Below are 16,712 nucleotides of genomic sequence, written 5' to 3'. Positions count from 1 at the left end.
ACTCTACAGTCTCCTGTCCCCTCCAGCCTGTCTGTCTTCACTCTACAGTCTCCTGTCCCCTCCAGCCCTCTGTCTTCACTCTACACTGTGCAGTCACGTTGTCCCCAGTCTCCCCAGGCCTTAGATGAAAGCACACCCTTCTCCCGCCGCCACTCGCAGTATGCAGCATAATGGTAATCCCCAGGATCTATTTACCCTTAGTCTTACAAACCATCCCTGCAGCTGCCTCCACAGCTTACCCACCCACTACTATGTAGTGATTTGAGCTCTGAGGTTTAACTAAAATGACTTCAGGACAGAAACAGTCCTGTTCAAGCTCTGAACAGAGGGCCAGTATAGGCATGAGTATACATGTGCACACACACACACACAAAGACACACACAAAGACACACACACACACACACACACACACACACACACACACACACACACACACACACAATCAACGCTCAAGTGTCTGTAACAGGGTTCCAGTTTAACTGGACCTTACCATGAAACCCTGTTAGAGTACCTCAGCCAGATCATTGCTGTGGTTCTGCTATATTCTGCCGGGCGACCCAGAGGACTCGGCTGGGACAGCCTCATAGCAGCCTGCAGCAATACATTGCTAATAGGCCGTGCTCCAATTCTCATTCCATCTATTTCTACCTCCCTCTTTTTCCTCCCTCGTTCCATTTCGCCCTCTGGGCTCTCTGAGAACAACCTCCGAGCTAGCGTCATTTCTCCTTGTCAATGTCACAGGTAGCTGCATTAGTAATCTTCACAGTGTAAAGAGAATTGTTTGAATCACAAGTAGGCAGAGAACTCTGTAGTGTGGATCACTATAGACTACTGTAGCATTGTGTTTGGGCAGCGTGTGTGTGTGTGCGCGTGTGTGTGTGTGTCTACGTGTGTGTGGCTTCACCGATAACAGGTACCTGTTCTGGGGCTGAACTGAATAACAACCCGTTTGGTGTGCAGGGATGCATGAACATTCATCATCTTGACTATTTGCAGTTACCAGGGTCCCACTCTTTCCAACCAAATACATTCCAATGGAGCTAATCAATTACCCAATCACGAAGCAGTGAACGGTGTGCGTGCCTGACCGTATAGAGAGAGAGATTAATAACACAGACAAGAATACAAATTGAGTGTCTTAAGCCTCCGTCTTCTAGTCGATTCTCTGTGATATCTAATCCCCAAAGCCCCTTTTCCCTCTCAGAACACATCAACGCTTCATAAATTACACCAACAGGACAGTCCCATTATAGAGAATCAATAACATGTCTAATGATAAAAATGTATTGGCAAAGACCTGATGTGTTTTGGGTTTAGTGAGAAATATGTGTTGAACGCCAGGCCTGCGTCCCAAATGGCACCGGATACCTTATATAGTGCTCTAATTTTGACCAAACCCCTATGGGCCCTGGTCAAAAGCAGTGCACTATATAGGGAATAGAGTGGCAGACCCAACCCTGGCCTGTGTGGAAGATGTAACAAGTGAGCATTACTCGCATTAATCACATTCGACTAGATAAGATGACCCAGTCCTGTTTAATTAAACATGTCCCTAGAGAGGAGGAGAGTGGTGTGATCCAACGCTCCCCCAGCAGATCTATGTTCAAATACCATTTGAAATCATTTGTGCTGTGTTTGATTGAGCTTGCCTGGCAAAATGGAACCAATAGAATACGTCCAAAACCGCAAACTCCACCCATTTAACACTCCAGGCAGGCTAAAGCAAACACTCTAAGTATTTGAAAGATTTTTAATAGTATTTGAACCCAGGTCTACGCCCCAGCTCCCTAGCAGAAGCAGTACACCACTGAGCTCAGCGGTACAGTTGGAGAAGGTCAGGGTTCTACATTCAACAAGAATATGATATAATAATATGATCCATCCACTTCAAAGCAGCATAACCAGCTCTGGTCCGAGCGCTGGAATTCTGTCACCTGAATTCTGTAATCTAAAACAGACTAAAGAGAGCCATACAAACTGTAGAAATAGAATTACTAGTCCACCCATCATGGTCTCATTGACTTGAAAGGGGATGCCCATTCTAGTAACTCTATTTCTACGATGTTGACATTTAGCTCCAACTATAGCGTGATGTTCTGCAGGTGCCATCGCTCCGAATTAGTCACCAAGACAGGATGGACACAGCCAGGTAATTTCCAGGGTGAGAGCCCAAAATAGCTCCCATTTCCACTGAGATAGGGACAACAGGGGGCCGGGCAAACATTGCAGACGGACAGGCGGGCGGATAGACAAGCGGGCAGACAGACAGACACTAGACAGATATACCGACCGTTGGGACCACACAGAGACAGGGGGAGAGAGGTACGCGGAGATCAAAAAGCCACTTCTGAAGAGGTGCTCACTGACTGCTCTTTGTCGGGGATAGAAGGGGAAGGGGGATACCTAGTCAGTTGTACAACTGAATGCCTTCAACTGGAATGTATCTTCCGCTTTTAACCTCTCTGAATCAGAGAGGTGCAGAAGGCTGCCTTAATCGAACGTTCACGTCAATGGAATGTTGTCTTATCACCAAGCCATCGTAAATCGACTGTCAGCATTAAATCTCAGAGGCTCCTCTCAGTTCACAGACACGAGAGTTCTAAAACCCCTATTATGTTGCCTCTCATAAAAACAGAGTGTGAATGTACTAATATAGGAATACATTCTAATATAAAAGTAATGTGATTAACATAATGTTGTAATTCTACCACAGGCCCAACGCTCTTAGACTACCTGCCGCCCGTTTTAAATCTAATCACAGACGATACTGCGCTCCTTCAGAAGACTGCACTCCATTTCCCCAATGATTCAGAGTCAGACCTGTCAACTTCACTGTTTAAGCCTAGGCTTCCTCGGCTAAGACCGTATTCACATCTCAACTAACTCACAAGGCATTCTGCATACAGTCAGCAATTTTAGTGAAGGAAATGAAAGACTAAAAACAATGTCAAAATGACTTATTAGCACCATGTAGACAGACAAAAGCAGATCCAGAATGGCTATTAATAGAGCGTCAGTTCGGGGCTGGCTAGCTCATCCTTAACAGGATGCACCTGTGACATTAACTATTTGGCACTCAGCCAGAGGCTACAAACACAACAATAAATTGTAAACAGTTACAGTATCAGTCGAAAGTTTGGACACCTACTCATTCAAGGGTTTTTCATAATTTTTTACTATTTTCTACATTGTAGAATAATAGTGAAGACATCAAAACTATGAAATAACACATATGGAATCATGTAGTAACCAAAAAAAGTGCATAGATGTTATATTTGTGATTCTTCAAAGTAGCCACCCTTTGCCTTGATGACAGCTTTGCACACTCTTGGCATTCTCTCAACCAGCTTCATGAGGTAGTCACCTAGAATACATTTCAATTAACAGGTGTGCCTTCTTTAAAGTTCATTTGTGGAATTTCTTTCCTTCTTAATGTGTTTGAGCCAATCAGTTGTGTTGTGACAAGGTAGGGGTGGTATACAGAAGATAGCCCTATTTGGTAAAAGACCAAGTCCATATTATGGCAAGAACAGCTCAAATAAGCAAAGCAAAATGACAGTCTATCATTACTTTCAGACATGAAGGTCAGTCAATACAGAACATTTTTTAAAAAATGTTAAGTATCTTCAAGTGCAGTCGCAAAAACCATCAAGCGCTATGATGAAACTGGCTCTCATGAGGACCGCCACAGGAAAGGAAGACCCAGAGTTACCTCTGCTGCAGAGGATAAATTCATTAGAGTTACCAGCCTCAGAAATTTCAGCCTAAATAAATGCGTAACAGAGTTCAAGAAACAGACACATCTCAACAACAATAAGAAGAAGACTTGCTTGGGCCAAGAAACATGAACAATGGACATTAAACCGGTGGAAATTTGAGATTTTTGGTTTTAACCGCTTTGTCTTTATGATACACAGAGTAGGTGAGCAGATGTTCTCCGCATGTTTGGTTCCCACCGTGAAGCATGGAGGAGTTGTGATGGTGCTTTGCTGGTGACACTGTCAGTGATTTATTTAGAATTCAAAGCACACTTAACCAGCATGGTGACCACAGCATTATGCAGCGAGACGCCATCCCATCTGGTTTGTGCTTAGTGGGACTATATCATTTGTTTTTCAACAGGACAATGACCCAACACACCTCCAGGCTGTGTAAGGACTATTTGACCGAGAAGGAGAGTGATGGAGTGCTGCATCAGATGACCTGGCCCCCACAATCACCCGACCTCAACTCAATTGAGATGGTTTGGGATGAATTGGACCACAGAGTGAAGGAAAAGCAGCCAACAAGTGCTCAGCATATGTGGGAACTCCTTCAAGACGGTTGGAAAAGCATTCCAGGTGAAGCTGGTTGAGAAAATGCCAAGAGTGTGCAAAGCTGTCATCAAGGCAAAGGGTGGCTACTTTGAAGAATTTAAAATATATTTAGATTTGTTTAACACATTTTTGGTTACTACATGATTCCATGTGTGTTTAAGCATGCGTGTAATGAAATGCCTGATTCACACTTTAGATAATAGAGCCGTCCTGAACTGGGTGGCTTGGATATTTTATTTTCACTATGTGCTTTCCAGCACAGTTCCAGCAACTATGATGGATGCATAACCAGTCCAGCCCAGTAGGCCTACAGCTCGGCCTGGCTTAGCAGTGCCAAAGGGGAAAAAGATCCAGTTATAGATTTAAAAAAGGCTTGAATACAATCTTGGCCTGTGAACGCGATGGAGCTTTAAAAAAGCGTTGAAGGCCCTGAACACTAAGAGTGAGACATTAACTAACTCAAAAGAACATCAAGACCACGGAGGGAGGGCAGTGGCACAACGATTAGTGTCTGGGTCAAAGCCATTTACTCCCACGGCTGGGCGAGCGAAGAGCTCCGACCCTGCCAGAATCCACACCCTCCCACCATGATTTATTCTAGCTTATGTACGCTAAGACAGTGGGGAAGATTTTTCACAGCGAACAAGCACAACTCTCTCCTCCTGACAGCTAGCTCTCTCAGCGGGCCAAGAAAATCTACAAGGACAGGATACATCTTGGGAAGTGAACTGAATAAATCATGGAGGGAAGGGAGGAGAGGAGAGGGGGAGAAGAGAAGAGGGGGAGCAGGGGGGAGTCAGAGGAGTGGGAACGGCACATTTAACCTGAGGCAGGAAAAAAGTTAGAGTGACGAGGGCAGACGCATTCGCCCTCGTGAATCTAATTAACGAGCGAGAAATGTTGCGCTGCAAATCACTTCTTGTCCGTTAAGTAAAGGGCACTTATGGTAGCCTATTGGTTAAGGGCGTTGGGCCAGTAACCGAAAGGTTGCTATTTAGAATCCACGAGCCAACTAGGTGACAAATCTGTCATTGTGCCCTTGAGCAAGGCACTTACCCCTAATTGTTCCTGTAAGTCACTCTGGATAAAAATGTCTGCTAAATGACTAAAATGTAAATATAGCCCCATTACTCACCTGGCAAGCTCATAACACGCTGACTCCTTGGCTGAAGACTGCTGCTACAGCTGTGCAATGTATAGACAGAGACTGGTGCTAGAGTTGTGCAGTGTATAGACAGACAGGCTACTTGGCACACTATATATGCTGACTAAAATACACAATCTTGAAGGTTTGTTCTCACTGCGCAATGTTACAATGACCTGACTGTAACCATGAGTCATGGTGTTGAAAAATGGAATGATGGTAAAGTCACAGCGAGAGCAACACGCCCACACATCAAAGATGCAGTGTGAAATAGCCTTAACAGACAGTATCGGTGAGAGGATGAGGAAGAAGGAGAGCGGGGGAGGAGAGAGAGGGGGGAGGGGAGAGTGAGAGAGGGGGGGAGAGAGAAGCAGAGGCAGTGAGAAGGGAGAGGGACAGAGGGAGAGAAGAGAGAGAGATGGATAAGAGATAGATGAAGGAAGGGAGGGAGAGATTGGAGAAGGGAAACAAACACTACACAGACGGTCTAGGACAGGCGCCTGGGGACCCGTTAAAAGACACCATTTTCCCTCAGATGGAGAGAGCATAACAGGCTCGACCACTCCATAAAAAAATTCAACCATCGTTGGGTTTCAGGGCTTTTTCACGCCTGCTGGTGTGTGTGTGGCCTACTAAAGACCCTCCAGGGGCTGCCTGACAAACAGGAGCGGTGGTGTCTCTGACAGAGAAGAATCTTCCTTCCCGCCATCATCCATCATCTCCAGCTGACCGGCTGCACCTGCTGAGGCGTCGGCCCCCGCCGCCAGCCCGCCCGCCCGCCAGCCCGCCCGCCAGCTGCTGCCATGCTGTTATAATGCTATGACAATGCTCAGATTGACTTCATGCTCTGGAATCACACACAGGCATTTACCCTGGTTGGCACCACTGTGATCCAACACAGGCACAGAGACACAAAAAGGCATGCACGATATATAGTCCTTCCTTATACCGAAACATTGTCACTATTAAAGTTGGAATAAGAATCTCAGTATTTCTTTCTGCAGTGTCTCAGCCAGAAGCTCAGAATCATGTGATGTACTGCATGACATTGTTCATTTCTTTCCCACACAGGTCAGCCAAACCAGCATCTACCTACTAGCTGGGAAAGGACTGTCCCCTACCTGTATATACGTGAAGGCCTCAATGTTTCTTTCTGCAGAGTTCCTCGCCCAGCGTCTAAAAATGATGAGATGTGACACACAGGTCAGCCAGCACAGCATCCACCTACTAGATGTGAAGGGGCCTTTCCCCTTGCATGTGGGACGCAGGGTCGTGGGAATGAGCGAGGTGACTCGTCATTTTGACCTGAAAACCCTGACTACACACTGCAGAGTATACTGGTAGAGTATACTGGTAGTGCCGCATATTCATTAGATACATGACTCCACGACGCCCCATCAACAATCTCACTGAATCAAAACATGGTAGGTCTATCATTGCCCACAATGACAGTTGTGTAGCGTTAGCCTCTGATACTGCTAGGGCTGGAGAGAGAAACAGGTCCAGACCAGAATAAGTGATTTTCATTTCTGCGCATTTTAGTGGCGGTTCAATCCCTCAGCCTTTCAAACACAGCTACGTTTGGCACCATAACTTCATTACTGCTAGGTGATAATGTACTGATTCTCCAGATGATGAAAAGGGCCATTAAGCCAGAGTTTTAGTTCCATCAGAGGTATTTGCATAAATGCATAAAATAAAACCGAACTACTGGTCTCTCTGGGGTTATGCGATTTAGCAGGGAGAGAGGGACAGTGTGAGGAATAGAGAGCGCGAAAAGGAAACGGAGAGAGAGAGAACGGAGACGGAGAGAGAGAGAGAAGAGAGGCTGAAACGAGGCGGAGCAGATGCACTGTAAATTGCTGACATCTCCATTTATAAAGAAAAGCCGTTGCATAAATAGTGGCACTTATTTTTTTATTTTATTTCACCTTTATTTAACCAGGTAGGCCAGTTGAGAACAAGTTCTCATTTACAACTGCGACCTGACCAAGATAAAGCAAAGCAGTGCGACACAAACAACACAGAGTTACACATGGGATAAACAAACGTACAGTCAATAACCCAATAGAAAAATGTATATACAGTGTGTGCAAATGTAGTAAGATTACGGAGGTAAGGCAATAAATAGGCCATAGTGGCGAAATAATTACAATTTGGCAATTAAACACTGGAGTGATGGATAGTGCAGAATATGAGGGATGAGGTAGTTGTGTCGGCTATTTACAGACGGGCTTTGTACAGGTGCAATGATCGGTAAGCTGCTCTGACAGCTGATGCTTAAAGTTAGTGAGGGAGATATAAGACTCCAGCTTCAGTGATTTTTTTTAATTCGTTCCAGTCATTGGCAGCAGAAAACTGGAAGGAAAGGCGGCCAAAGTAGGAGTTGGCTTTGGGGGTGACCAGTGAAATATACCTGCGGTTTTGGCGACGAATATGAAGCGAGGGCCAGCCAACGAGAGCATACAGGTCGCAGTGGTGGGTAGTATATGGGGCTTTGGTGACAAAACGGATGGCACTGTGATTGACTGCATCCAATTTGCTGAGTAGAGTGTTGGAGGCGATTTTGTAAATGACATCGCCAAAGTCAAGGATCGGCAGGATAGTCAGTTTAACGAGGGTATGTTTGGCAGCATGAGTGAAGGATGCTTTGTTGTGGAATAGGAAGCCGATTCTAGATTTAACTTTGGATTGGAGATGCTTAATGTGAGTCTGGAAGGAGAGTTTAAAGTCTAACCAGACATCTAGGTATTTGTAGTTGTCCACATATTCTAGGTCAGAACCGTCCAGAGTAGTGATGCTAGACGGGCGGGCAGGTGTGGATAGCGATTGGTTGAAGAGCATGCATTTAGTTTCACTTGCATTAAAGAGTAGTTGGAGGCCACGGAAGGAGTGTTGTATGGTGTTGAAGCTCGTCTGGAGGTTAGTTAAAACCTGTTGGGGCTAGGGGGCAGTATTTGCACAGCCGGATAAAAAACGTACCCGATTTAAACTGGTTACTACTCTTGCCCAGAAACGAGAATATGCATATAATTAGTAGATTTGGATAGAAAACACTCTAACGTTTCTAAAACTGTTTGAATGGTGTCTGTGAGTATAACAGAACTCATATGGCAGGCCAAAACCTGAGAAGATTCCATACAGGAAGTGCCCTGTCTGACAATTTGTTGTCCTTCTGTTGCATCTCTATCGAAAATACAGCATCTGTGCTGTAACGTGACACTTTCTAAGGCTCCCATTGGCTCTCTAAAGCCGCCAGAAAGTGGAATGGGGTGTCTGCTGTCTGTGGGCGAAGAACAGCAGGAGAGTTTGTGAGTGGTCAGCCTGGGGACAGTGGGACTGAGATGCGCGTTCACGAGAATTCTCCATTTTTTTTCTTTCAGCCTTTGAATGAATACAACGTTGCCCGGTTGGAATATTATCGCTATTTTACGAGAAAAATAGCATAAAAATTGATTTTAAACAGCGTTTGACATGCTTCTAAGTACGGTAATGGAATATTTTGCATTTTTTTGTCACGAAATGCGCTCGCGAGTCACCCTTCGTGACCTGAACGCATGAACAAAACGGAGCTATTTCAATACAACTATGGATTATTTGGAACCAAAACAACATTTGTTGTTGAAGTAGAAGTCCTGGGAGTGCATTCTGACGAAGAACAGCAAAGGTAATCCAATTTTTCTAATAGTAATTCTGACTTTAGTGAGTCCCAAAATCGGTGGGTGTCAAAATAGCTAGCCGTGATGGCTGAGCTATGTACTCAGAATATTGCAAAATGTGCTTTCGCCGAAAAGCTATTTTAAAATCTGACACCGCGATTGCATAAAGGAGTTCTGTATCTATAATTCTTAAAATAATTGTTATGTATTTTGTGAACGTTTATCATGAGTAATTTAGTAAATTCACCGGAAGTTTTCGGTGGGTATGCTAGTTCTGAACATCACATGCTAATGTAAAAAGCTGGTTTTTGATATAAATATGAACTTGATTGAACAAAACATGCATCTATTGTATAACATAATGTCCTAGGAGTGTCATCTGATGAAGATCATCAAAGGGTAGTGCTGCATTTAGCTGTGGTTTTGGTTTTTGTGACATATATGCTTGCTTTGAAAATGGCTGTGTGATTATTTTTGGCAGGGTACTCTCCTGACATAATCTAATGTTTTGCTTTCGCTGTAAAGCCTTTAAGAAATTGGACAATGTGGTTAGATTAACGAGTCTTGTCTTTCAAATGGTGTAAAATAGTAATATGTTTGAGAAATTGAAGTTATAGCATTTTTTAGGTATTTGTATTTCGCGCCACGCGATTCCACTGGCTTCCAACGTTTTTTATCCGGCCGTGCAAATACTGCCCCCTAGCCCCAACAGGTTAAGGACGATGTCTGGGTGGCAGGCAGACAGGCAGGCAGTATAACTGAACAGGGAACAGAAATTAGTGGGAGGACGGGGGAGAGAGGGGTACAACCGTCTGTGGTTCAGTGTCACATAAAACCAACACCCAGTCAGCCACAAAGGGCACCTCCCGACAGACTGAACCCCCCTGTTCCTGATGTCCCCAACGTATGACATACGACACTGTGAAGCAGGTGCTGACCTTGACCAGTGCCAGGCCCCACGTGTCTCGCTGTCACGGACAACAATGAGGGAACCACCAATCACCTTTGATGTAGTGTCCCTACTGGCCCTATATAAAGCTCTCATTCAGAAATGGGTGCACCGTACTGCAGCACATAAACAACGCAGCATAAAGGTGTCAGGGTTTTCATAAAAACCACATAGATTTACTAAGTGAAAATGAACAGCCGTAACGTCCTTATTACTGCTGCCTGTGTTGCGAACTGCCGTTAGGTGACCTTGCTGCATCAGTAGAGCACCGATAGATTACAATTAATCAAATGCCCACCCAGACTATTTACATTGACCCTCCCACCTTTGTTTTACACTGCTGCTACTCGCTGTTTATTATCCATGCATAGTCACTTTACCCCTACCGTGAAATTACCTCGACTAACATGTACCCCCGCACATTGACTCGGTACCGGTACCCCCTGTACATAGCCTCGTTGTTGTTATGTAATTTTCTTGTGTTATTTTTTTATAATTTTTTTTTACTTTAGTTTATTTGGTAAATATTTTCTTAACTCTATTTCTTAAACGGGCCCTTCTGGCCCTTCTTTGGACACTGTGTTAACTACCCTCCAGACGAGCTAAACCCACTGGCTCCAGGTCATCTACAAGACCCTGCTAGGTAAAGTTCCCCCTTATCTCAAGTCGCTGGTCACCATTGCAGCACCCACCTGTAGCACGCGCTCCAGCAGGTATATCTCTCTGGTCACCACCAAAGCCAATTCCTCCTTCGGCCGCCTCTCCTTCCAGTTTTCTGCTGCCAATGACTGGAACGAACTACAAAAATCTCTAAAACTGGAAACACATCTACCTCACTAGCTTTAAGCACAAGCTGTCAAAGCAGCTCACAGATTGCTGCATCTGTACATAGCCCATCTATAATGTAGCCCAAACAACTAACACTTCCCCTACTGTATTTATTCATTTATTTTGCTCTTTTTCACCCCATTATTTCTATTTCTACTTTGCACTTTCTTCCACTGCAAATCTACCATTCCAGTGTTTTACTTGCTATATTGTATTTACTTCGCCACCATGGCCTTTTTTGCCTTTACCTCCCTTATCTCACCTCATTTGCTCACTTTGTATATAGACTTATTTTTCTACTATATTATTGACTGTATGTTTGTTTTACTCCATGTGTAACTCTGTGTTGTTGTATGTGTCAAACTGCTTGCTTTATCTTGGCCAGGTCGCAATTGTAAATGAGAACTTGTTCTCAACTTGCCTACCTGGTTAAATAAAGGTGAAATAAAAAAAACTTTAAAAAACTACATTGTTGGTTAAGGGCTTGTAAGTAAGCATTTCATGGTAAGGGCTACACCTGTTGTATTCGGCGCATGTGACAAATCAAATTTTATTTGATAGAGAGGCCGTCAGTAAGGCAGAACAAGCTGAACAAGAAAAGTCCCAGTGTATGTTAAAATGTTCCACCGCATAGAGAGATCAATATCAATACTGCTTCTGACTCTCTCCATGCGATGCTAAAGCAAATACACAAGACTGGATATCATGTTACATTTAGCAATCACCAAAACATCTCAATCTGTGCCTAACTCCTGACAGCCTGGCAATACTGGAAAGCTTAAGAAAAAGTACTTTCAAGTACTACTTAAGTCGTTTTTTGGGGTATCTGTACTTTACTATTAAAATTGGACAACTTTTACTTCACTACATACATTAAAAAAATGATGTACTTTTTACTCTGTACATTTTCGCTGATACCCAAAAAGTACTTGTTACATTTTGAATGCTTAGCAGGACAGGGAAACTGTCCAATTCACTCACTTACCAAGAGAAAATCCCTGGTCATTCCTACTGACTCTGATCTGGCGGACTCACCAAACACACATGCGTCATTTGTAAATGTCTGAGTGTTAGTGTTTTCCCCTGGCTAGCCGTAAATTAAAAAAATAAGAAAACAGTGCTGTCTGGTTTGCTTAATATAAAGAATGTGAAATGATTTATACTTTTACTTTTGATACTTAAGTATATTTTAGCAATTACACTTACTTTGATACTTAAGTATATTTAAAACCAAATACTTTTAGACTTTTACTCAAGTAGTATTTTACTGAGTGACTTTCACCTCTACTTGAGTAATTTTCTATTAAGGTGTCTTTACTTTTACTCAAGTATGAGAGTTGGGTACTTTTTCCACCACTGAAAGCAATCACATAAATCACAACCCATTCCCACAGCCCCGCCTTGCAACCAGCTGGTCACGTACCTTTCAGCTGGTCCGCCACCACGCTCTGTCCAACCCTCTCAGTGACCCGTCCGTTCTCCCGCTGGTACCGGTCATCCAGGAAGTTGGCGGTGGTCTCTGATAGGTGCACCTTCCCGGCCACGCCCAGTTGCTCCATCAAATTGGCCAGGTTCACGTCGTTGGACCACACGTCGAACTTAAACCGCTTCATCCCTAGGATACCGCACAGGACAGTTCCCGTGTGGACGCCCACCCTCATGTTAACCATCTCGCTCTTCTCCTGGCAGAACTGTTCGATGGCTTGGATCATGCCCAGCCCCATCTCTACGCAGCAGTAGGCATGGTCGGCCCGAGGTTCAGGGCAGCCTGCCACGCAGTAGTAGCAGTCCCCGAGGGTGCTTATCTTCTCACAGCACGTCAGCTCGCACAGCCGGTCAAAACGTCCAAAGAGGTCGTTGAGGAGCCCCACCAAAGCGTGGGCCGACTTGTTGGCAGACATCTTGGTGAAGCCTACGATATCCGCGAAGAGGATGCTGACGGGCTCCATGCGCTTCATGTTGAAGGGTCTGAAGATGATCTGGCCTCTCGGGATTGAGGTCTTATTCCTCTTGTTGTTCTTGGGACTGGAGATGACGGCCGCCGCGCCGCTGCTGGAGTAGCGCTTAGCCGAGCTCCCGCCCGCCAAGCCTTCCTCGTCACCCTGCTTCATCAGGTCGTCAGCCACCCTCCGAGGCATCACAGAGTGGATCATGCGTTCCTTCAGCGCCTTCTCCACCTCCAGGTCCTTGCCGTGCATGATGGCCTGGCCCACCTTGAGGAAGGTGCTTCGCGATCGCACCTCAGACATGATGAAAAGGTGGATGCCGATGGCGTGGGCGCACAGGTGGAGCAAAGCTTTGGCTGGCCCCAGCCAGCGTAGAGTGTCCCAGTCAGAGTCTGACCCCTCCGAGGCCTGGCTCCAACCATCCCCAGCAGCCTGGGTGAGGTGAACCCATCCCAGAGCCTCAAAGAGCACAGAGTAGAGAAGTCCCAGTAGCACCGAGGCATAGAGTCGGACATGGAGGACGCTGTAGAGTAGCAGCAGCACTTCCATGCCTAGGGAGAAGGTCCCTACTGGAGATAGGCAGGCGCTGCCCGTGTGTAAGTCCCGGTTGAATGTCACATTCCTGGGCTCCATGCCACTGAAGTCCCCCACATCCTCCACCACATCCTCAGGAGGGAGGGTCTCCAGGTCCCTGAAGCCGGCTGTCTGGATCTGGGGTGCCAGGGTGACGGCAAAGGTCACCACGATGAGCAGCAGTGACACCTGGTTGTAGCAGCGGGTGTAGATCCTTGTGAACGTCAACAGGAAGAGGAGGAGGCAGAAGAGGAGGAAGCAGGCGGTGGGGACGAGGAAGGCAGTTCGGTCACACCGGTCGGGGTTGGCACTGAAGTACACCCCCCAGAGGAGGCTGGCGGCGAACAGGTAGAAGAGGACATAGCGGAACCTCCGCTGAGTCTGGGGAAAGCACCTCTCCCTGCATGCCTCCTCCAGGATGGGAGAGTCAAACTTTGGGTCCCAGAAGTGCCCAGCAGACCTCTCGAACAGCTGGGGCATCTTCCTCTGGGTTCGCAGCCCCTTAACCACGGGCCTGAGAACCCCGGACTCTCCTGAGCTGCAGCTAGAGGAGATGCTGTACTTGCAGTGTTTGGACCCGCCCCCCATGAAGCCTCCTCCCATGCCACCCAGCGCCCCGGCTCCTCCTCCGTGCTTGTGTTTGACACTACTGCTGATCCTCACGGAGACGCTGCCCTCGCCGCTTGAGTCACAGCTCACCTCTGTGTTGTGAGGCAGCAACTGCTGATGTTGAGGGGATGCCATGTTGCTTTTTAACCTAACAGAAATTAGACAACAATAGAGCTAATTGCTATTTGCAAGGCAATGTAGGCTATGAATGTATTGAGAGTGGTACCCTCTAGACTAGAACAAGTGTAAATTAAAAGCAAAAGTTGGGGGAAATAAATGATGCACTAACAGAAAACATCTCCAAAGAAAAAGTCTGACACGTTAGCCTGTACTGGATTTTGACCTGTTAATTATTGCCCCTCATGACGTCAATACTCGCATTCTTATACCTTCCCCTCTGTTTTGACGCACTTGTGTCTGTACAGTTCATTCTGTTTCTGTCCAAGTACTGACAACTGTTTTTGACTCATTGAAAAAGATTTGGGGAGAAGTCAAAATCTTCCAGAACATAATTATGTTGACTGTAGAAACTTAGTTGTGTAATACTACTTTAGTAGTATTCAGTAGCACTTCAGTAGCATTTCCAAGGCTCTCCCCTGACTAAATAGCAGACTCTAGACTACTGGTATATTGGTACAAATTCTTCAGATAATGACAACTGAAACCTGGATCAAATTCCTTCATGCTCTCACTACTTGGCTGCCTGCATAGCCATGCACTGTCAAAATAATTCTCTATTGATTTTAGATCCCGTCTGCATTTATATTCGGGTCTACAGAACTGTAGCCTCCTGCCTGTCCTCTCTTATATGTTATATATTACATGTTAATGCTTTTAAGCAAGTAGAGTATAATGCATTCAGAAATTGCTTCCAATTTACAGTGATATATGAGAAAAATTATCCTTTCAAACTTCACGCGTAAACACTTAACAGTGTGTGTAGAACTTGATCCTGTATTCCCCAAATAAACCCAAGCGCCGGCGTTGTAAAGGCATCGCAAGAAAAGCCACAGTTACGGAACTATTGTTTGACATATGCCGGGTTATTTAAGGCGGAAATGTCTTCCCATAAACAAGAAAGAGAAAACAAACAGTGACGTCTAATGCCCATTATCCTTCTTTACCCACATGCTCTTGCTGTGATTGGGAAAAGGCCTATTCGTAAGTATTTCCATGGATGGAGCCCCGTCCTTTCCTGAGTTCCCTCTTCGGAATTTCCAAAGCTGCGCCTCCAATTCCCGGGGACCCACGCTGATAGAAGTGGGCAATTTGAAGCGGGCAAGGTGGCAGAATGGAGCAAAGAACTGCAAAATGTAGTAGACCTACAATTGAATTGGAGATCAAGTGTAGGCCTACACGCGCAAATACCTACTTTATTAGATCCAGCCCATGCTGAGTCTGTGTTGAGTAAATATTGTTTTGATAATACAATCAAACAATAACAGTCAAGTCAACATAACATTTATTTTAATTTCCTGATAACTGGTTTCTCCCATAATTCCACGAGTGACCGGCAATATAATTGTCAGTAAACTTCTGTCTGACATCCATACAGGACCACGGCTGAAGCCAGTCTTGGTTGTATGTAGCCTCTTTCCGTCCTCCTTTGCTCGTGTGATGGAAACTTTTCCCACGCCACTATTCTTCCCATTGAGTCGCAGACGAATAGCAAGTGGGGAATATGGGCTAATTACAAGCTTTCTCCCCTTCTCGTATCCTCCGGACACCGAGTCCTCCCTGAACAGACAAGCGGCTCCTTGATCCCCCACTTCAACTCAATTGCATGAAGAAGCAGGCGTCTTTTTCTGCTGTCCAAATACTTCAATTTTATTCAAGGCAGATTTGCGGGTTTAGCTATTTAAACGCACTTCCCGTCCGATCCGCTCTATCCCTTTGAGATGTTCTTCTATTCCCCGTTGTCAGGCCATTCGCCGGTCTTTTTTTCCAGAAGAGGCACAATAGATACCGCTGTAAAGCGTTATGTGAACTATCCAAGAACAGTTTAAAAAAACGGCCCCGGTACCACCATCTTCACGGAGATTTCAGAATCCGCCTTCCACCCGCATGTGTATAAATGTGTTCGACTGACTGTGGGTCAGAGAGGGACGAGAGTAGTGACAGGGGGGCGGACGTGTTTAGGTGCGTGCACGCAAAAGCGAGAAAGGGAAAGACTGAAGGGTGGCGAGCACGTATTCAGGAGTAGGTGGGGTGTCCTTTTCTTTTTTACCCGCAGTGAGCGCATCGGTGCACGCCCTCACCTCGTCAGCCAAATTCTCGAAGAGATGTGGGCTCCGTATTCACTACCACCGATGTTACCGAGACCACCGGTGTTTTTATCCGTAGTGTGGGGGATATTCATGGACCCATGACAAAGTGAGTATGGAGGCGTGCTAGGGCGGGGTGCAGCCTTGAACAAAGACAGCAGCAACCCCCAGAGAGAACAGCTCCCCTAATGATATTATTAACGGTGCCATGTCCCCAGGCTTCAATATTGGGAACAAACTATTACAATCAAATGTCATGGGAAATGCTAGGCCACTAAATCTATTAATATCACCTGTCATTTCTATTGCTCTATTTATTCTCTATTTATTATGCACTCCTCCCCAAGCATTCATTATAGACTTAGAAAGTGACATTGGAAGGTTTTTATAGGCTCCTGTATGTAGGCTTCAACTGTAGTCTAG

General features: G+C 45.5%; 1 protein-coding gene across 3 annotated transcripts in view; it reads right to left on the bottom strand.

The window, feature by feature from the left end:
• LOC106606489 (adenylate cyclase type 9) overlaps nt 1-16,376 on the bottom strand; it is an 86,074-nt gene extending 69,698 nt beyond the window's left edge. Inside the window, exons 1-2 of one of the 3 annotated variants that reach the window (XM_014202716.2) lie at nt 15,154-16,376; nt 12,321-14,173 (exon numbers count right to left, since the gene is read on the bottom strand). In XM_014202716.2, coding sequence (XP_014058191.2) covers nt 12,321-14,173; nt 15,154-15,200 — 1,900 coding nt within the window. In that variant the 5' untranslated portion in view covers nt 15,201-16,376. Of the gene's footprint in view, nt 1-12,320 lie in introns of all 3 variants that reach the window. The other 2 variants (XM_014202717.2, XM_045719877.1) reach the window with 2 other exon arrangements.
• Nucleotides 16,377-16,712: the final 336 nt, after the last annotated feature.

Source organism: Salmo salar, chromosome ssa06 (genome assembly GCF_905237065.1).
Source record: "Salmo salar chromosome ssa06, Ssal_v3.1, whole genome shotgun sequence".
Taxonomy (NCBI): Eukaryota; Metazoa; Chordata; class Actinopteri; order Salmoniformes; family Salmonidae; genus Salmo; species Salmo salar.
Note: the sequence above shows the minus strand (reverse complement) of the source record. Positions and strands in the feature narration are given on the sequence as shown.